The 22,244-nt window shown below is 35.5% G+C and overlaps 2 protein-coding genes across 3 annotated transcripts; both read left to right on the plus strand.

Moving 5' to 3' along the window:
• Positions 1-4,912: 4,912 nt before the first annotated feature.
• Positions 4,913-9,042, plus strand: LOC129922993 (16 kDa calcium-binding protein-like). Its single transcript, XM_056011616.1, has 3 exons — positions 4,913-5,213; positions 6,916-7,004; positions 8,300-9,042. Exons 1-3 carry the CDS (start codon positions 5,076-5,078, stop codon positions 8,496-8,498), a joined length of 426 nt encoding a protein of 141 aa, XP_055867591.1. The 5' UTR covers positions 4,913-5,075; the 3' UTR covers positions 8,499-9,042.
• Positions 9,043-10,345: 1,303 nt separating this feature from the next.
• LOC106072660 (calmodulin-like protein 5) lies at positions 10,346-22,155 on the plus strand. 2 transcript variants are annotated; one of them, XM_056011642.1, is made up of 5 exons: positions 10,384-10,477; positions 12,316-12,506; positions 13,676-13,857; positions 17,115-17,203; positions 21,922-22,155. In XM_056011642.1, exons 3-5 carry the CDS (start codon positions 13,717-13,719, stop codon positions 22,121-22,123), a joined length of 432 nt encoding a protein of 143 aa, XP_055867617.1. In that variant the 5' UTR covers positions 10,384-10,477; positions 12,316-12,506; positions 13,676-13,716; the 3' UTR covers positions 22,124-22,155. The 2 variants fall into 2 exon arrangements, with proteins under 2 accessions (XP_055867626.1, XP_055867617.1); XM_056011651.1 differs by lacking the exon at positions 12,316-12,506 and having other exon boundaries at positions 10,346-10,477.
• Positions 22,156-22,244: the final 89 nt, after the last annotated feature.

Here is a 22,244-nt window from a genome sequence, read left to right on the forward strand (position 1 = left end):
TTTCCTATTCTAAGATCAAATTAGAATTTTGCATAATTATTCATTATTCAATTAACAAGTAAATCTATTAGTGTTAATTAATTGTGTTGTAGGTAGACAAGGGAGCTTTTCCTGCTGTATTGAGATATATAAGAGATTTTTTTGTGGTTCTTTCCCTTAGGCTGTGTTTCTTTTAAAGATTTATTAGCGGCCCCCGAAAGGGGAATAGAAGCTATTAGTTTTGTGTGGTCTGTCTGTCCGTCCGTACCTCCGTCCCGTTTAGATCTCAGAAACTAGAAAAGAAAATTAAAATCGGACATCATGATATTTTAGGTCTTTCAATGTTCTGATGCAAAGGCTACATTTTTCTTTTCCGAAAGTGAACCATTTAATTTAAAAACTTATCTATGCAAGCAGATTTTTAAAAAACAAACAAAAAAAAACACCACTTTTAAATGAAAAACTTCAGGGGAGGTAGGTTTTTAATTTTAAAAAGTCACAGACTTCTTCATTAATAACTCAAGCTTCGATCATAGATTCGCGCATTGGTAAAAAAAAATACATGTAAAGTCACAATGGAAAAAGTATCAATGTATTATTATTAAATATATTTTCCAATTATTAACTAGCTCATGGAAGGAAATACTGATTGAAATGTTGCTAAAGAATTTTGATACGAACTTCGCTTTAGTTGTAAGCTTAAAAAAATAGAACTACTTTTATAGTGCACAGTTCTGACATATCATCGTTCTACAATTGATAGTCTAAAGAAGACTAAATAGAGCCCGGGCCTAGATATATTTATAATAGATATATATATATATATATTATAAATGTATTAATCATTTGACAAAATTTTAATTTTTAAGGCAATAGATTATCTTCTGACAGCTTAGGAGTGCAGATCAATTTATTATGTAAACAGTAGTATCACATTAAGAAGTGAATCGGATACAAACAGCACAGTACACTATTAGCCATTACCAAAAGGGCTACTATTCATGATCATAATTTTAACATTGGCCTAGTAATTTCAGGATTACACGTGTAAAGTCATACGAATTCTAGAATTCTATATCAAGATTCTATATGTAGTCTAGATTCTATATATATATATATATATATATATATATATATATATATATATATATATATATATATATATATATATATATATATATATATATATAATAATAATAATAATAATAATAATAATAACCAACACCTGGCTTTGACGTACAAATTGATCGGTAAGGACACTCCCCCTTATTATAAATACCCTCCGCAGGAGGTTCTCGAGTCTACTGAGCATCTGCTGTACTGGGATAGGCCTATTCTGACCGACAAAACGGTAGATTTCAATCGCCCGGATCTGCTGTTCATCGATAAAAAAGAAAAAACCGCTACCATTATCGATATCGCCGTACCACTGTCTCATAATTTACGAAAAACTGAGATAGAAAAACAAAGAAAATATGGGAACCTAGGCTTGGAGATTAAGCGTCTATGGAAATTGTCCAAAATAACAATACACCCCATTGTTATATAAACCGAGGGGATAATAACAACTGACCTCACAGACACCTTCAAGGCCCTTAACATTCCTAGGAACATCTTCGTTGCCTGTCAGAGGGCGGTACTGCTGCAGACCTGCCACATCACCAGAAAATTCCTCAGTGGAAACTGTTAAAGGGACTACGATGAATGTTGTTTCTCTTTAGCGAAACTCAACCCTGGCAGCGCCAGAGAATGACTACTCGTTCATTTCTAACATAATAATCTTTATTATCCGTAAGGAAATTTGTCGTACAATTTGTGCATTACACATATATATTAATTTTGAATGTATCGATAAGGTTAATAATTATTATTTAAAAAAAATATAAGTGTACGCTAAATATCACGTGGAAGTTAAAGGGTGACTTGGAGGCGCAGTGGCTGAGCGGAAAAGCGCTTGTTTTCCGAACCGGGGGACTGAGATTTTTATTATCAGGATCTTCATGACACCTCTGAATCTACCCAGCTCTAGTTGGGGAAAAGTAAAGGTAGTTGGTCGTTAAGCTGGTCACATTAACCGTGGGTCATAGAAACAGATGACCTTTACATCGAATCTACCCCATATACCACTAGGTCTGAAAGGGGAACCTTAATTAATGAATATATAAAAAACATCAACTTGTAATTGAAAAAGTACTCATGTTTGATAAAAATTCATTTTGAAAGATTTAAACTTTAAAAGAGAAAAATTTATTGTTTTATAATTATTATTTTAGTGCCAAATTATTTTTAAATTACATTACTTTTAACGATCAAAACAAGACTATGGCTTAAATATTCCTTCATTGGTGAATTCGAAGGGGGCCGCCTCTGAGTTTGTGTAATTGTAAACTTATTTCGTTGTTAGGTTAGGTTTAAAAAAAAAATTACTTCCACACCTACTTTACAAAAGAACCACCTAGTTCCAGGACACTTTTGTGTAGTGATCGGCGTGTCCAGTCACTAGTCAAGATATAATAGGCCTAAATATAGTTCTCTGATTGCTATATTCGGAACAATAAGCTATAAGCCTGAAAGCAGACATGTGACGTGGCTACGAGTTGTCAGTGGAGACCAATAGCTAGTGGCCAAGTCACAGGTCTATTATCAGGCCTACTTTAACAATTGGGCCCGAATTATTCTCCGAAGACTTTTTGTTTTGTGTTTGAGTCATTGAATTTTCAGACTAAAAGATAATCATTGGACACCAAAAAAAGACATCATATAAAAATGTCAGCATATTATTTGCTCTTGAAAATTAAATTATGTAGGTCTATGGTCTAAAGTAATAAATTGTCAAAGTATCCATTTTCATATTGAAAACAAACTGACCAATCTATTATCGATAATGATTGATTCTAATAGTCCTCCGGGTAAGAAAACTAATATAAGTCAGGTGATCGATTTCAGATAATCATTTATCCTTCTTTTTCAATTGAAAATTAATTGACAGCATATTATCGAAAAATAGATTTCTGACATAATTTATTTATTAATTTGCCAAAAGGAGAAAACCGGTTTTTTATATTTCTAGTTTTTTTTTTAATTGATAAAACGTGTCAGACCGACACAAAATTAATAGCTGCTTTTTATCTTATCTTATCTTATATAATACAGACGTTACTTCAAAAAAGAAGATGATTACGTCCTACGCATCATGCATTTAGTCATGCATATTAACCAATGACTTAAATTCTGCCAAGTCACTGGTTTTCCTTGCTGGCTCAGGCAACCCATTCCATGCTCTAATAGCACTAGGAAGAAGGAGTATTTGTACAAATTTGTCCTAGCATATGGGACGAGGAATCTGCCTTTATCTTTGTGTCTTTCAGAGTATTTTATTAAACTTTGTTTTTGTATTTGAAGATTATGGTTTAGTGTTTTATGTATTATTGCTACTTTACTTTTGAGCCTTCTGTCCTGAAGGCTTTCTAAATTTAGTGATTTTACTAAAGGTGTTACTCTAGTCAAATGTGAATATTCGTTTGTTATGAATCGCACTGCTCTATTTTGTGTCTGTTCCAGTTTCTTAATGTTTTCTTGAGTTGAGGGGTCCCAAACGGAGGATGCATATTCTATTATTGGCCTAACCAAGGTTAAATAACATTTTAGTTTTATGTTCTTATTTGATTTATAGAAATTTCTTTTAATAAATCCTAATGCTTTGTTTGATTTTTTTGTAGTTTCATCAATCTGTGGATTCCATGACAGTTTTTCATTTATTATAACACCTATGTATTTTGCGTTTTTAGTCTGTGTTACTGGTTTGCCATGAATAAGATAAGTTGAATTAATTTGTTTTAGTTTTTTTGTTACTCTTAACTGACATTTTTCTGGGTGGAAAGACATGCTCCAATTTGATTCCCATTTCTGTAATTCATCTAATTCTCTTTGTAAAATATCTGTGTCTTGTGTTGTTTTTATTGTTCTATATATTATGCAATTGTCTGCAAACAATCTGACTTTTGTTCCTGAAGTAATGCAATTTGGTAAATCATTTATGTAAATTAAAAATAGTAGTGGACCCAAGACTGTTCCTTGAGGTACACATGAGTTTACTGTTATCGGTGTTGATTTAGAGCCATTTATTATTACAGTTTGCTCTCTCCCTATCAGAAAATCTTTAATCCACTGATGCAGTGGACCATTAATGCCGAAATATTTTAATTTTTTAAGCAAACTATGGTGGTGAACTTTGTCAAAAGCCTTAGAAAAATCTAGTAAGATAGCATCTATTTGTTCACTATTATCTAAACCTTTTGAAAAATCATCAATTAGTCCTATTAGTTGTGTTTCACATGATCTATATTTCCTAAAGCCATGTTAGTATGGTGTGAGGACATTATGTTTGTCTAAGTGGTTTATGATGTTGCTACATATTATGTGTTCTAGGATTTTACATGTGATGCTGGTAAGTGATACTGGTCAGTAGTTTCCTGGGTCAGATTTTTCTTTTTATGGATATCTGAGACATTTTTGGGGTCTAAGATAGCCCCCTGTGTACACGGAAGGCACGCCACTGCACGAGCCACTGTATAATAAATTTTGGACCCTAACAAATGAATTTCTACACTTCTATTAGACTAAATGCATGACGCGTAGGACGAAAACATCTTCTTTTTTGAAGTAACGTCTGTATCATATGAGATAAGATAAGATAATCGTGCATTTTACGACTGGAAATGTATTTTTTCTAAATTGCTTTTGTATGTCGCAACTTTCATGCTTATAAGATACTCAATTCATTTTCTTCTCACAGTCTATTGAATCTTTATGCCACTAGTAAATATTACCCTAAGAAATAGCTGTGTGTGTGTGTTTTTAATTTTTTTTTTTGCGCACCTTATAAAGGGACACTGTTTACACTAGTCGCGAAAATAACAAAAAAATCAAAATTTGGATTTGTCTAATATGCTGCTAAAGAAACGAAACGATTTAATGAGACCAAGCGAAGATTGCTTTGAACAAATTTACAAGTAGATAGATCTAAATAATTGTATATTTTGATTCAGCAGCACAGGTGGCACCACCAAAGCTAAACTTTCAACTTCCCTTCAAGGATGCCTAGAAAAACAAGCGCCGAGTGGGCGGCAATATTTATAGCAGCAGATAGAGACAAAAGTGGGAAACTTGACGAGAAAGAGTTTAAGGAAATGTTTGTCAGATCGGGAGTCCAACTCTCAGATCATCAAATCAAGGTAATTCCCAAGAGATCTAGATCTAGATAGGGAGTCCAACCCTCAGATAAATCAAGGTAATTTCCAAAAGATATAGATCTAGATCGGGAGTCCAACTCTCAGATCATCAAATCAAGGTAATTCCCAAGAGATATAGATCTAGATAGGGAGTTCAACCCTCAGATAAATCAAGGTAATTGCCAAAAGATATAGATCTAGATCGGGAGTCCAACCCTCAGATAATCAAATCAAGGTAATTCCGAAAGAATATAGCACAAATCTAGATCGGAAGCCCAATCCTCAGATAATCAAATCAAGATAATTTCCCAGGGGTATAGCTCTAAATCTAGATCTAGAGAGCTATTTGCAAAACCGGATTTGATATACTACTTAAGGGTACAAAGCCCTAAACTATTTGAGATAGGGGCCCTTTATATGGCATCATCTGTCTTGAAAGACAAAAGATGCGCCCACATGAAGAGTTGGTGTCTGTGGTGACAGTTTCTTCCTGGATCTGGACAGAATCTGCAGTCACTAAACAAGCCGATTATGGAGTGACAAACTTTGCCATAGTTCATGCACGTTAATGCATTTGTTTGGTGCAAGCTTTCTCTTATCTAAGGCAGCCTCAGTCCTTTTACTCACAAATAATCCCGGCATTTAGGGTCTATATGTCAGAGCCAAAAAACATTTTAAAACTAATATCTAATTAAGAAGTTTTAAACTAATATCTAATTAAGAAGTATATAAATATGGATATTGAATCTATACCTGCTAATCTACAATCATTATTATTGATACGGTATCAAGCTAAAGCTTTTATAGCAGATACCAAAGTCCTGCGCTGGAGTTTTGGCAAAGAGGTACAGATACGTAGGGACAGCAATTTTCCTTCTATTAATCAGTATTTGCATTTACACCTCTGATAAATGATGAAGAGTATTAAGTCAGAATGAATATATACTATGTACCTATCATGAGTATAAACCTAACATAAGTAGGCCTATAAACCCAGCATGAATATAAAACCCAGAATGGAAATAAAAACTTAACAGCCAAGTGCCCTCCTAATGAGGGATAGAGTAGAAAGCTAGCACCCAAACCCAAAAAGTACCTCCATTTTGACAAGAGCTCTACGAGTTTTGGTATTCTATTTGATGAAGAAGTGGGGAGGGGGGAGGGGAAGGCCTCGATTGTGTATCTAAAGACATTGGCCAGTCTGTGTGAAGAGATAATGGCCAGTTTGTGAGATGGCCGGTCAGATCCTGTATTGGCCGATTTTTTGTTTTGGTCGTAACATATAGGCTACAGATATACATAAGCCCAGGGATTTTTATGTGACCGTACACACCGATACGGCGTACCGGCACCTTTTTAAATGTGGGTAAAAAAATATTACCTTTCTTGTATTTTTAACGTATATTATTAATTAATTAGTAGTTAAACGTTAGGCAATCAATCACTGAATACCGGCACCTAATCACTGAGTACCGCACCTAATCACTGAATACCTGCACCTAATCACTGAGTACCGGCACCTAATCACTGAATACCTGCACCTAATCACTGAATACCTGCACCTAATCACTGAGTACCGGCACCTAATCACTGAGTACCGACACCTATTTAAAAAACAACACCACTGCATAAGCCTACATACTCAGTGTTTTGAACAGCAATGCTTAGATACATGTTTGATAAAGTCATTTCACTTTATACCCAGAACACATTCAATTACTGTGAAGGCAACAATGGAGACAAAATGATTACGTTTGACGAGTTTATGAAAGGGATGACAAAAATGGAAAATTTGTGAGTATCTGTGTTCTCTCTTTACATCTTGTCTTCATTTTGTATCAACGTAATAATACATACAATTTAAAGAATCTGGTACAAAGAAATCTCAAGGAAGAAACTATCCTAAGAATGGAGTCGAAGGCTATTGTAGCTCTATGCCCATGTTAGCTCGCATCCCTCTGTCTGTCTGCGCAGCAGCCCTTAACTACCAAATTCTCTACACCAGGCTTATCTCCCCTTGGCTTAATAGGCCCTACTGCAGCGGTTCTCAACTTTTTATGCTCGGCGACCCCTTTTTACAATCCCCCACTCTTCAGCGACCCCCCCTCCCCACCCACCCATACACATACAGCAATAGAAGAATAGACAATAACAATTTTTAACAATTTATAATTTTCGATGGTCTTAGGCGACCCCTGACAAATCGTCAATCGATCCCCAAGGGGGTCGCGACCCACATGTTGAGAACCCCTGGCCTACTGTCTTTCTATAAAACTAAATTAATGAATCACGACTAATTAATAAACTTTTTGTTTTCATTGATTCGCGTGCTGTCATCGACACTGAATAATTGTGAATAGTTTCAACTTGATCCCAGAGGATTGGGAGAAGGGAGAAATAAGGAGTACACATTTGCAACAAATCAAGGAGAAATATTAGATGTTTGGGTAATTGAGAAATGAACATGAATATTTGTTTTTAAATAATTCAAAATTAATATAACTAGCTTTAAATATGCCTTGTTTTTAGGACAGCAAAAAAAAATAATTAAAAAATTCAGAACTGTGTTATTTAAAGCTTTAGAACAGTCTTATATAAAGATTCAGAAAGTCAGCCTGGTAAAGAAAGGGAAACTACGGTGGTCCCCGTGTATATGGCCTCCGACCGCGTTCTCTAGTCCGCAAATCAGGAATGACGTGTCACTTTTTTTAAGTCAAAATAACCACGAGTTTAACCCCGAGTCTGACCCCCCGCCAGGTCATGCAGGTCAGTAAAAGACCTTGTGATTTATTGGATCACATGGTGTTAAGCTTCAAGAATGTAGTAGCCTACTGCCCTCATAATGTATTCACTTAGAAGCAAGAATTTAAAACAAATAGTAAAGAAACATTCTGGCTACAATGATCGTAAAATTTTATGGAAAAGAAAAGTTTTGGAAATAGTGTAGTCATAGTGACTTAAACATTTGAATCTTGTCATGTCTAGGATCATCGTCGCAGCAGTCTCACAGAGAAAAGCATCTATACCAACCTAACCGTATGAATGCATTTTAAATTATCTATGCTAATACTTTTTGTTTCAATCACCAGAATAGTGAAGTTGACAGCCTTGTTCAAAAAATATGACAAAGATAAGAATGGTCAACTGAGCAAACAAGAACTCACAGAGGTGCTGCGCGCCTGTGGAGGGAATTATACGGAGGAAGAGATCGTCAACATCCTTGACCGAATGGATAGCAGCAGAGATGGCAAAGTCTCCCTGGATGAGTTCTTGAATAGTATCTTGTAGGAGAAAGCTGTGGGATGCACTCGCTAAATCTAAAAAAAAAGCGAAGGACAAAAGCTTTATCTATGCGAAAATGTAACAACAAAATTAACAATGAACTAAGTGCCCCATTGTTGCTCTTTTTTTTTTAAACACGAGTGATTTGGAAAATTAAAAAGAAAATGTGTAAAAAAGTCTTTTTTTTTTCAAAATCTAACTTTTAGGCATCAGTGTTTACATTTCGTAAAATTTTAAAGTTTTCATTTCGCAGTTAATTAGCAAACGATATAATTTGTATAAGCAAAAAAAAAAATAAAAATATACAAACAATTGGTGAATTAGATAGTTTCTTTTACCCTTTGAATGACCTAGTTAATATTTTAGCTTTTGTTTTCTTTTTAAATAAAAGAACATTTATTATTAGTTTTATTTAGCACGATAAATAAGGGTACTATGGTGTTACTATAGTGTTCTCTAGCTTGGGTAAACATTTTATTTACTTTTTATTATGTTTTGAAATCTGTAAACAATAATTCAAAAATAAAATGTGATTTGAAATGAAATAAAATGAGTTATTATTTATTTCCTTTACATCTAACTTTTTACATGTCGTTGTTAAGGAATGATATTGTAAGCTTATTGAATGGCCGCCGTGAGGTATGAGCTTTGGTTTGTTGTCATGATGGTTCTGAGTTCCTGCCCACTTTTATTCCATGACGTCCTGCGGGACGTTTGGGCTAAGACGTACATGTTGTTTTTTTTTATCTCTGAAGTAACGTCCAAAATTTCTAAAACGAAACAAAACAAAATGTCTAATATGTGGAAGGCTAGTGTGAGTGGTTCTGTCATTTCGCCTTGGTTACGAGGAGAGACGGAGACGGCCAGCAGCGGACAACGGTCCAAGACAGACATAACCATTTTCTCCAGGTGGTCGATTTAGATTTTCTTTTCGCCTTCTACATTTGTCCTCGGCAGCAGATTTTCTTTTGGTCTCAGATGTGTATCCCGCGGTCTTTGTAAGTGACCTCCATCGGTCTCGTTCTGAAGCCGCATGCCACCAGGTGCTCTCTTCTATGTCAGTTCTATGTTTTAATAGTGTGATTAAAGCAGAATATTTCACAGGAATGATGAAAAAAAAAAAAAAGAAAAATATTTTAATGTTAAAAGAGGAACATCATTTCGAGTAGCTTTTTTTTTTCCGGGGGGGGGGGTATAAAGGTGCAAAAGATGATTGTTAAAAAAAGGTCAAACATTGTCAGTTTAAAAGTGTACTCAACCAATCTCTTTGACTACTTCAACACTTGCATCGAAAGCTTCATCAGTAAATAATGATTAAATACACCCAATCTCTACAATACTCTACATCTTAATAATAAGGCTTGTCTTTGAGTCCGAAGATAAATGAGGAGCTTAGTATTTCAAGTGGCTACGCAGTCCCAGCTGCGACCTACATATTTTGTCACACCCAGTGCAGGCAAGTAGAAATCTGTATTATATAAGATAAGATAAATCACATGGTTGCAGACGCCTTCGCTTTTCAAAGGCCGTGGGATACACATTTGAGGCCAAAAGAAAAGCCACTGCCGAGGACAAACGTAGACGGCGAAAAGAAAATCTAGATTGACCGTCTCCGTCTGTCATCGATTATTTTTCTCTTAATAACTAATGAATGTTAGATTTAAAAAAAACAACAACAATGGAATATTTTTACCCCCCCCCCTTTTCATGAGAAAGCGTTCATGTTAAGCTAATGGATAGATCTACTAAACTTTATAACACTCTGATTGACCTTTAGATCTAGACCATAGGATTTAGGCTAAAACATTGATGATCAGAACATTGTGTCAGAAAACATGTTTTGCACTCATAGATGATGTAAATCATTTAGCACTGAAGTTGAACGGCTTATAGCAATTTATATTCAGAAGTCTGTTCCGAAACCAAAATGCTTTCATACAAATCTAATTCTAGATCTTGAGTCTAAACATCTAATACTTATTCATGTATACAGTTTTATCCTTTCAATTTTTAGTTAAAACGCCCAGGCTTGATCTAGTTGTATTTTACATTTTTCATTGATTAAGAAGGCTAGAATACTCTAGCTAGATCTAGATCTAGATCTAATGTCTAATTCTAATATAATCTTCTAGATCCATATCTAGATTTAGATGACATATCTTAGTATCTAGGCCTAGATGTTTTAAATTCTAGATCTAGATTAGAATCTTACACTGAACCATAATGTTCAAATACAAAAACAAAACATAATAAAATACTCAGAAAGACACAAAGATAAAGGCACATTCCTCGTTCCATATGCTAGGACAAATTTGTATAAATGCTCCTTCTTCCCTAGTGCTATTAGAGCATGGAATGGGTTGCCTGAGCTAGCCAGGAAAACCTATGACTTGGCAGAATTTAAGTCATTGGTTAACATGCATGACTAGATGCATGACGCGTAGGACGTACTCATATTCTTTTTTGAAGTAACGTCTGTATTATATAAGATCTAAGACTCTAGGTTCTAGATATAAGCATTCAAGCTAAAAGAATTGTAAGATTTTGTGAGAAAACAGAGTAGGGAATGCGTATAGAAATGTATCTAATGAGCGTAGATAGGGGAGGGGGCCTCATCAACCTTCTTCGAAATAAAATTCTGGGAGAAATAAATTCGGTTATTGTAGTTCTGATTTAGTTTTTAAAAAGCTAAAATCAACTCATTCTGTCTGTCTGTATGGTACAAAGTTTGTACATGTTATTTCTACCACACTTAATCTCGGATCAATCTGAAATTTTACACAATTATTTCTTTTACATAACAAAACAATGATCAATAAAAAAAATTAACCAATGAGTTTATTAATTATTGGTAATTACTTTTTTGTTTGGTATCTCTAACTAGCTAAAGAAATTGTATTTGAATTGGTAGTTTAAGTTTAAGTTTATAGGTTTCCGCTTAAAAGTAACTTTGAAACAAACAAGACATAATTATACAATCTTTTATAGTCATCGGCACTTTTTTGGCAGTGTGGTTACATTGTCGGCTTGAGTAGGTGTGAGCCATGAGTTCGAATTCAGGTCGTTCTCTTTTCTTTCTTTCTTTAATGCTTTTAAAAACCTAAAAGTTCCCCTTCTAGACCTTGCGATCCATTTTCCCAACTGGTCTAGATAAGGGATAGGATCATAGCGTATTGAGAAAGCTAAAAGCATGAAATAGCGCTAAACAAAAACAATAAGTAAAAATACTTCTAATCGCACAGATTTATTGTTGTTGATCTAGATCTATTACAAATTTAATGACATGACTGATCCAAACAATTACACTTCGTATAAGCTTTTTTTTTTAAAGTATTTTTTTTTTTACGTTGTTTTAATTCCCTTGTCCAAACGTGGTCAAGGCCAAGGGGCTTTTGAGGTTCAGCCCACCTTGCTCCAGCACTACTTTTTTACCCCTGGACCCCCACATACCGAAAGAAAATCCTAGCTACGACCATTATCTATCTAGAGTAGACCTATTCTAATTCACAAAACACTGAGCCATAACATACAGATACAAGTACGCCACGTATTACGTACAAAATAGAAAGACTACAGAAAGCTACAGGTTGGGAATGCCGGGTTGAAGTAAATGGAGGACCAGAGCACGATTTGTGTGGAGGCCCCTACACTCTTTTCGAAAGCTTTAATAAAAATCCACTTAGTAATAGTACTAGTACTTCTATCTAAATGCATGTCTTATCAGAAAGAAATTAAGTACCGGTACTTGTAAATTTAATCTCATTTTCCTACTTTAAAAAAAAATTAATATGCATATTTTGGTCTAAAAATTTATATGTTTTAGGTTTAGCGTAAATCCGGAGCTGCTTTTGTTACTGACACAACGACATTAACTGTAAGATTTAAACCTTTGTCAGTAAAAATGCGAAAAAGAATTAAAAAAAAAAACTTAAAGCTGGTGACCTGTTGAAAATTTGACCTTTCTTGTGTAGTCCCCTGGGCAGCAAACCCGCCTGCCCCCCTCCGGCCCTGCAGGTAGGCCTAAATTTCTTATTACATAAACTAGAACTAATTTGTACAATTCGAACGTGTTGTCTGAATCAGCCAGGGAAGCCAATGACATAGCAGATTTTAAATCTCTCAGTATTGCCCAAAATACAGCCCGCTGGCCAGATCCGGCCCGCGACGTGGTTCCCGCCGAAAGGTCGGCACAAAGAGTTAACCATCCCTCCCCTTTCCTTTTCCAAAAATAAAAAAGTTAAAGAAATGAAACTTACCTTTGTTAGGGCCCTCTGGTGGATTGGCACCATGACCTTAGACATTTCTACGTTTATGAAATGGGAGAGTTGAAGTGGAATTTAGAATCTACCATTTAAGTATTTAGTTTATAACAATCATAAGCCAACCACAGACCTATGAAGCCAACATATTTAATTTGTTAAGAAAGTGCAGCCGTTGTTTGTTTGTTTGTTTTTTAAACAACAGATACACAGCATTATAAAACAAATATTACATCATTCTTGGTTTGAGCGCGATTAAAAAGATTTTAAACTACGCCTAGAAATTGGAGGCTCGATGGGAATATTTACCAAAAAGAGATAAGAAAATTAATCGTTGGCTAGCTAGCTATCATTTTGCTTACATTTTAAGAACAGACATATAGTAAGTTTGCAATGCAAAAAAAAAAAAATAGTATCTTTCAGATATCCCATTAATTAATGTAAGAACAGTAAGTAGTAACTACTAGATCAACAGGTTTCTATTAAAATTATTTTAGGTCAATTATTTTTCTTTTTTATACCTATTCGGTCATGTGGCCCGCGGTACGAGTGTCGGAAATTAATTTGGCCCGCAGATTGAATTAGGCTGGGCATCACTGAGTCTTACATGATAAGATTAGATAAGAGTGACACATGGGTAAGCTTAGGACGTAGTTATCTTCCCTTTTAATGGAACATTTGTAATTTATAAGTTATAAGTAAGCTACCTAAAATAGGGACATCATGCTGTAACTTAACCAGCTGGTCATTAGGTCCAAACTAAATACATTATGCTGTCATCGGATAACCGGGAAGCCACTGACTTAACAACATCTTTTGGTTAATTAGAATGATTGCATACTTTCAGACTATTAGATTTTTAGGCCTGTACTGATCTAGATTTTAATTTAGTTTTCACCACATTCTCTTTTCAAACTAAAACAGAAGTGATAACGGTCTCTGTGTTACTAAAAAAAAAAAGAAGAATGCCCAAAAAGGACAACATGTCGGTGTGGCAAGCTCTGTTTAAAGCTGCTGACAAAGACCATAGTGGCTTCTTAGATAAAGCTGAACTCTTTCGACTCATCAAGACTGCGAATGCACACGTCTCGGAGGGTTTCGTTGAGGTTGGTTACTTCAGAGACCAATTCTCATTGTAGGCCTGAACACTGACCTGTGACGCGGCAACCTGTGGTTAATGTAGACCAATAGCCTGTTGCCACGTCACACGCCAGTGTTCAGGCCTACAATGACGATTGGTCTCGGTTACTTAAATAGACTACACATTATTATTATTATTATTATTATTAGTAGTAGTAGTAGTAGTAGTAGTACCTGATGACCGAGCATTGCCCTGCTCATTAATTTGCTAAGAAACCTTCTCAAACCTTCCCTTCGAGAACGTTTTTTTGCAAATGAAAATGGACAAAAGTGAAACGACCACCTTGAAGAGTTTAACATTGCTGCTTTTGCATGAAAATACAGTTTATCAGTGTTCCCCAACCCTTATTCTGCTCTAGTTGGGGTGGGGGGCATATTAATTTCCAAAACGTGTCTCATCACAACAAAAACGTCAAGTCGCGTGATAAAGAGCTTTTGATGCTTCAATGTGTATTGTGTACAGAAATTTCGAGGAGGCCGGATAGAATCGCGTCAGGGTATTTATCATTTCCTTAGTCTGACTCTTTATAATTCCAATTGCGTCAAATGTTGTGAATTCTATAGATTTCAGCTGGATCTTTGTAACAGAATAAAATGTCCATGCTCTAATTTACTTGTTGTTCTAAAGAGGTTGTTTTGTTTTTGTCTTCCAATGCGCCAATGAAAAATTACGTCTATGTCAGTGTCTTAAAGTTGTAGGCTAAATTAAATTTCCAATAATTACTTTTTATTTTGTAAAATGTTTGTAAAATGTTTTACATGTTTCGGATGTTCCTTCAGAGTTGAAGATAATTACTTCCTAGTCCAAACTTCCAGCAGGACGACGGGGATGGGAGCGGGCAGGGTTTGAACCCGGGACCATCGATAAATCTGAACGACAGTCCAGCGCGCAAACCGCACGACCAGGCAGCCATTTTAAGCGACGTGCAATAAGTAAGATATATATTTGATTGGTGACTCCGTAGTGCCCTGGTAAGTAACTCTGATGTTTGGCGTAGTGCCTCATAGCTTCCATACCAACTAGGTGTTCCACTGGATACGTCCTCTTGCAAGACGTGCGCCACCCTCTCTTCTGATTCCCCGCAGTGTCGGCAACGGGCATCAAAATTTGGCCGGAACCGGGCGAAGTACGCACCTATGGGGCAGTGTCCCGTACGCCACTGCGCTATTGTTGTTTGTTCCGACCTTTTTAGCCTCCACCAAGGATCCTCTCGATTTGGGCGACACATGTGCTGCCAGACTCCCCTGGCAGTGTTGGAGTCATCCCAGGATTTCAACGAATGTCTCAAAGAAAAAAAAAAAGATCTTTTAATGCCAAAATCCAATTGAGCACATCTGGTTTCTACAACTTTATTATTCACTGTTTGGGAAAAGCTAGTTTGTGTAATACAATTGTATTCTCTTAATAAGAAAAACAAAAAAAAAAGTTTTTAAACAACAAACCTTATATTAACAGTATTTCAGTAAACTGGTCTCGATCAGTATATAAATCTGTGCGATAGATATATTTTTATCAATTGTTTTGTTTAGCTTTTAGCTTTCTTAATGCGCTATGATCCTAACACTGGTCTGGACCAGTTGTTAAAGTAGGAGGGAAGAAGGGGGTGTCACAACCACTTGTTAAGTAGGAGGGAAGAAGGGGGTGTCACGACCACTTGTTAAGTAGGAGGGAAGAAGGTGGTGTCATGACCACTTGTTAAGTAGGAGGGAAGAAGGGGGTGTCACGACCTTTTCTGCCCCCATTCGTCACTACCTCATTTTACCTCATTTTAATGTCTGATCTTATATAATACAGACGTTACTTCAAAAAAAAAAAAAAGAAGATGATTACGTCCTAAGCGTCATGCATTCAGTCATGCATATTAACCAATGACCTAAATTCTGCCAAGTCACTGGTGTTCCTGGCTACATACATACATATATATATATATAATACATATATATACATATATACATATATATATGTACCAGAATTATTACATTGGCTCTTTTCGTCTAGTGATGATTCTCACTGTTGGTGCGTGTAGATACCTCGTCTGCATAATTATAATTACTTTGAATGTGTATAAATTTAACTAATGACAACAATGTGACAACATCAATGACCACCACATAATGAATACTCATAAACTCAAACTCTCTAATTAAAATTAATATTTAATATTCTAAGTAGGGCATCAATGCCACTTTAAAATCATGTAATTGATTGATGAATGAATTGATAAATGCAAACATAGATTATGAATGACATAAAATAATAACATAAGACAAGTGGCTTCAGTACTACATACTAATAAAACTATTGTATTGGTTAACATAATAAACAATAAAGACATAATCAACAAAACAGCAATTAGTCACCCATGTCAATTAGACCACCACGGCTACTCCCTACTCCATGCACTGGACTCAACGCCGCAGACTGAATTAGAGTTCAGTACCGCTGTCAATGTCACTCTGATGCCAATCACTGCATGTGTATGTGGGGGGGGGGGGGTATTTACTTTTTACCATACAGAGAGAGAGAGAGACAGAGTGAGTTGATATAAGCTTTGTAAAAAAGGAATACAAATATTGTTGCTTTTTTCTCTAATAAATGAGCGTTATTCTTTAAATTAGGCTATAACTATAGGCCTAGATACTATTTCTTGAGATATTTTTTAACATAATTGAGACAACTGTAGCCTACTGTAAAGTAGTCGAGGTCTGTTTTCAAAAGTAAGCTGTCTGGCTGGAGCTACGTGGATATATATATAAATGTTTTAGCATGTTGATAAAAGGTTTATTATAGTATTAAGGAATGGTTAAACCGTTTTAAAGCGTGATGTTTTTTTTTTTGTTTAAAACTCTATGAGCGTAAATGTTATGACAGTCTTTCCATTAGCTGCCAATCCAGTGGCTTATGGAAGGCCTATGACTATCAGTTGATTTGCCAGCAAAAAGTCTTATGTCAATGGCTCAGTTACTAGATGATTCACATAGGACATTACTTCCGGGGAAGCGAATGTAGAAATCTTAAAGGGCGGACGATCAAGTCTATCAATTTAAAAGTATGTGCCTTCCTCCTTTCGAATGGACTGCATCATATTGAAACAAGAAAGGGAGAGAACTATGTGGCAGAAAGAAAACACGATTGAAATCTAAAAGAAGCAAAAGAGTAAAAAAAAAAGTAATTAGCTTGTTAAATGCTTTAATAATTCAAAGTAAAATATTTTTTCCTCAGAAATTTTTCCATTTCACATCCCATTCCTCTGGGCCACACAAAATTTCCTTCGAAGAATTTGTTGAAGGCATGAAGCAGATGGAAGAATTGTAAGAGTTACTTAGATTTATCTTTTGTAAGAGTTTTACTTAAATCTATCTTTTGTAAGAGTTACTTAGATCTATCTTTTGTAAGAGTTACAAACTTTCTTTTACAGTGCCACTTAGATCTATTTTTTGTAAAAGTTACATGCAACGGCGGACTGGGTGTCCAAATCGGACCAGGCAGTAGTGATGGGCAAAAGTTAACTAAAAAGTTAGAAACTTTTAGTTTAACTAAAAAAATTTAGTTAAGGCCATTGTTTAACTAGAAAAAAAAAGTTTAGTTAAAATCGAAGTTTAATTAATTTTTTTTTAGTTACCAACTAAAAAGTTTAATTAAAATTTGTAAAACTTTTCAACATGTGGTCAGGGTTGAAACACATTCCCTGTTTTCTAATCATGTGATATCAATAACTTTTATTATCAAAAAAATGATGCAGTTCACAACTATTTTGTCAGTCTGCATTGGAAGAGGGTAAAGTAAGATGCTGGTAGAAGTCATGGGAGTAAATATTTGCAATTGAAAGTAGCAGTATTATAAAATGTTAAACATTTTTTGCCAAAAACTTCTATGCAGTAGGGCCTATTATGAATGAGGTTGTTCCGAATTTTTTTCTGAGCCATGTGGAGGTGTTAAAATTTCTAGTGGGAATCTGATTAGTGAGTTAGGTCAATATTTAGTGGTTTTAATCAATTCATTTGCGGCAAACAATATTTTTTTAAACTGCAGAAACATCAAGTACACCCTTTCTATAGTCTTAAGACATTATTGAGATCTATTAAGTCTCTAAATCAACAGCTAGGCCTATATAGATCTAAAACCATTAGGGTAACCAACTCTAGAAAAAAAAATCTTAATCCACACCCTCTCTGACCATTAAGTAAATAGACTGTCCAACTGATTTTAACAACCTGGTCAGCTAGACATACACATGACCACATGTAGGCCTAGTGTACTGTACGTGTGTAGTTGATAATACTGCAAGACTACCCTGCATTAAGCAATAGTGTTTGCTTAATGTGGAGTGGTCAGACAAAAAAATAACACACTGGCGTGGCTAGTCAAGCATGTTTGTAGATATATCTTTACACTAAAATAGTTTCACACCCTCCTTGCCTAGAAAATAAATAGACAGTGTGTCCGACTGATTTTAACAACCTGGCCAGATAGACGTACACGTGTAGGTCTATATAGTGTACTGAGTGTACAGTCCATAATGTCAAGATCACACTGTTTTTTTTCCCTTGCGCGTTTAAAGGTAACATGTAAGAAACATATTCTTTATTACTGATTTTATTATAGATAAATATTACTAGAATGTTAAAAGAATAATATCGAACTATACCGTAGGCATACAGTCGGATGAATATATCTAGGCCTATATAGGTCTAGTTCAACCCCGCCCTCCCCCCCCCCCCCCCCCCCCCAAAAAAAAAGTTTGTTATAGTTTAATTAACTTTCTTTAGTTTAGTTTAACTATCTTTTGAAATTCACGATAAACTAATAGTTTAACTACTTTATTTTAGTTGAAAACTAGTTTTAGTTTAACTTTTAAAAGTTAGTTGAGTTCCCATCACTACCAGGCAGTAGGCCTACCTTATAGCCTGGCCCAAACTAGGCGTGGCATATGGTGTGCATTTAATGGTACTACTAAAATGTCTAAAGTTTTATAACTTAAGCTTATGTTTTGGCCTTTGTAATGTATTTAATTTCTATATGTAGATATGCCATAATGATATTTACTGTAAAGTCCAAATTGAATTGTCGTTCAGTGGTCTGAAGTTTGAACACTGCCAGGATGTCCTGCGGGAGGTTTTGTGTAGAATGTAATTATCTTAAGATCTGAAGAAACATCCGAAATATGTAAAACAGACGTAGCTGTAGGTACGGGTGAAAGTTTAGCATATTAACTAAAGATGTTGATATCTAAGTGAAATTTCAAGCAAAGTTAATAGTAAAAAAAAAATAAAAAATAACGTGTCTAAGCATGTTGCGGTATCTAAATTAAACGTATCACTTTTGTGTTTCTTATAGCTGTCTGCCTTGCGAATTGTATTTTTAAATTTTTAAATTTTGGGTCATCCAAGCCCATTTTTGTGCCGGCCAACCGGGCAATCGCCCGAATGCCCGTTTAGCCAGTCCGCCCCTGGTTACTTGACATTTCTGTTATACGCAAGCTTTAAACTATTTCATTCCGTTAGACGACTCTAAACTAAAACTACACTGTGTATCCGTTTTCTCGTTGAAAAAGCTTTCGTTCTAGTATCACCAGAATGTTGAGTCTACTAGATTACATTTTCTAATAGGCTTATTCTTTCCATCTCATGAAATGCCATCTGATGTGCCTTTTATTTTGATATTCCCTGTAGCTGGGTGTATCGTTTGATGTGCCTTTTACTTTGATGTACCATTTCATTTGATATGCCATGTGTTTTCCCCTATGAGTCCAGTGATGTGTCGATGTGCCATGTAATAGGATCAATAGAATTAAAGATGCTACTTATTATAAAAAAGAAAGTCACCCACCTTATAGACCTACGGCAAATTTAAAAAAAAATATTTGTAAATTGCAACACCTTTAATTTTTAAATAGGCCTAAGTTCATTTTAATACTAATCTAAGATCGTAGGGGCCCCACTAAAATACTAGCCAGGGCCTCTACTTTCTTATATCTGGCACTGGTCCCGCTTATTTTGCTACACAAGATCTACTACAAAAATAGTTTACTAACTCATTGGTTTCTATAAAAGAAAGAGCATGAGCTAGGCCTCCTTATTTCTTGATAGAAACAATGGACAGGGTCCCGCATTTTCATTTAAACCTATAGCAATACACTTTTTACAGCATTATTGGGTATCTAGGCAGTAGCGTGGCAAGGTCCCAATGGGCCCGGATTGAAGAATATGACGGGGCCCTCCTAAAATATAAAAACCTAATCGCCTGTTCCTGTAGCTATCAGCACATTTGCAAAAAGTAATTTCAATTGAGTTACTAGATTCCACTTTTTACATGTATTACCTTTACCAGGACCGCATTTAGACTAGATAAGGCCCAAAATTCATTTAAGATATGGGGCCCCCAGTAATCAACATAGAGCAATGTTTCCTTAGTTCTCGCTTCAAATTATTAAAAATAGCCCCTGAGTCATTTTTAGTTGGGGCTCTAAGCTATAGTTTATGTAGCACAACAGAAAAAATCATAAACCTCAGAATACTATGTGAGAAATACCTCCAACATCAACATAATCTTTTCCATGTCTGCATTGACTCCAAGTAAGCTTTCGATGGTGTATGGCGTGGGGAACTCAGAGCAACAATGGAAAAAATGCAATGTAAAAAAAAAACATAATAAAAGTAATCCATAACCTCTGTAAGCAGGTCACTAATGCGGTGTATTTCAACAACAACATTGGAGACTGGTTTAAAACTACAGTGAGAGTCCAGTGAGACAAGGCTGTCAACTTTCACCAACTCTTTCCAGTATCTTCCTTGAAAGGATAATGGAAGATGCTCTTGATGGCTACAAAGGTTCTGTAAGCATTGGAGGAAGAAGAATTACGACATAGATAGCCAGGCGGGGACAGAAAAAGAATTAGCTGACTTGGTGATGCGCATAGACAAGACTTCCGCAGAATATGTCATGCAAATCAATGCAGAAAAAACACACAAATTATGACCAATAGCCAACAGGGCTTTCTAGGGGCATCAGTAGGCTATCGGAGGCGAAAAGCTGACAAGTGTCAGTAGTTTTAAATACATCAGAGCCTCAGATAAAAGAACCAAACCTCAACTGCTGGCAAAAAAATGCACAGTCCACAGCAGCACTTGAAAACTAAAAAAAAAAACAAATTGAAAAGACAAAGGGATAGCTCTCGACACTAAAATCAGACTGATTCGCTCCCTGGTCACGGCCATATTCTTATATGCTTGCGAATCTTGGACGCTGACTGAGAGGAGGATTTTATCAATGGAATTGTGAAAGATCCTAGGTATCACTTACATAGACCGCATCACAAATGAAAAGATTAAAAATAGAATTGACAGAGCAATGGGACTCACGATGACCTGCTAACTACTGTCATAAAACGCAAATTAAACTCTATCACAAGACCCTCAAGGCTCGCAAAGACAATACCTGGAAAAAGAAGAAGAGGCAGACATGGGAAGACAATATAAAATGAATGGTCAGGCCAGTCATTGAAATCGAATTTCTATCCAAGGCAAAAGTCAGAGGAATGGAGAAGGACGGTCAACAGATCTTGTATGGTGCCTCAACGGTTCAACGGACAAGGGATAGGTAAAGATATTGATAAATTATAAACTTATGGCTTCACTTGCTTAAAAAAAAAGGGGGGGGGGGCAAAAATATCTTTCCATGAAAAGTTGTAATTATTTTGAAGAAATAGCAATGAGTACAAGGGACCTCAGATCACAGAGAGCTAAGCAAAGAGTACAAGGGACCTCAGATCACAGAGAGCTAAGCAAAGAGTACAAGGGACCTCAGATCACAGAGAGCTAAGCAAAGAGTACAAGGGACCTTACAAATAGCTTAGGGCCTTATCAAGTCTAAATCCAGTCCTGCATATTATTTTTTCATTCTTAATATTAGATTTTAGAAAATTTATATCTATACCCCCGTGTGAAAATCCCTGCGTAATTTTTAAACATATTTTAAAAGCTTTGCACTTGTAGGTGTCCTATATTTTCGCACGAAAATTTCGTTTCAGCTTGACTCAAATGACAGCTTTTTTCCACAAGTTTGATTTCAACAAAAATGGCTACCTGGAGAAGTCTGAGTTTAGGAAAGCCCTAGAGTTCACAGGACGCAATTATGATGACAAAGAATTCGAAACAATTTTTCAGAAAACAGACGCGAACAAAAATGGGCAAATTAGTTTAGAAGAATTTTTGAAAACAATGTTACAATAATGATTTTACTTTAAATATTCACTGTTTTTTTTTTTAAATACAATATGCAATAGGACTAGACTCTAGTAAGTTTTATATCTATAAATTAAAAATTTAAGAAATAGGAACCATTCTATTACTA

Source organism: Biomphalaria glabrata, chromosome 1, assembly GCF_947242115.1.
Source record: "Biomphalaria glabrata chromosome 1, xgBioGlab47.1, whole genome shotgun sequence".
Classification (NCBI taxonomy): Eukaryota; Metazoa; Mollusca; class Gastropoda; family Planorbidae; genus Biomphalaria; species Biomphalaria glabrata.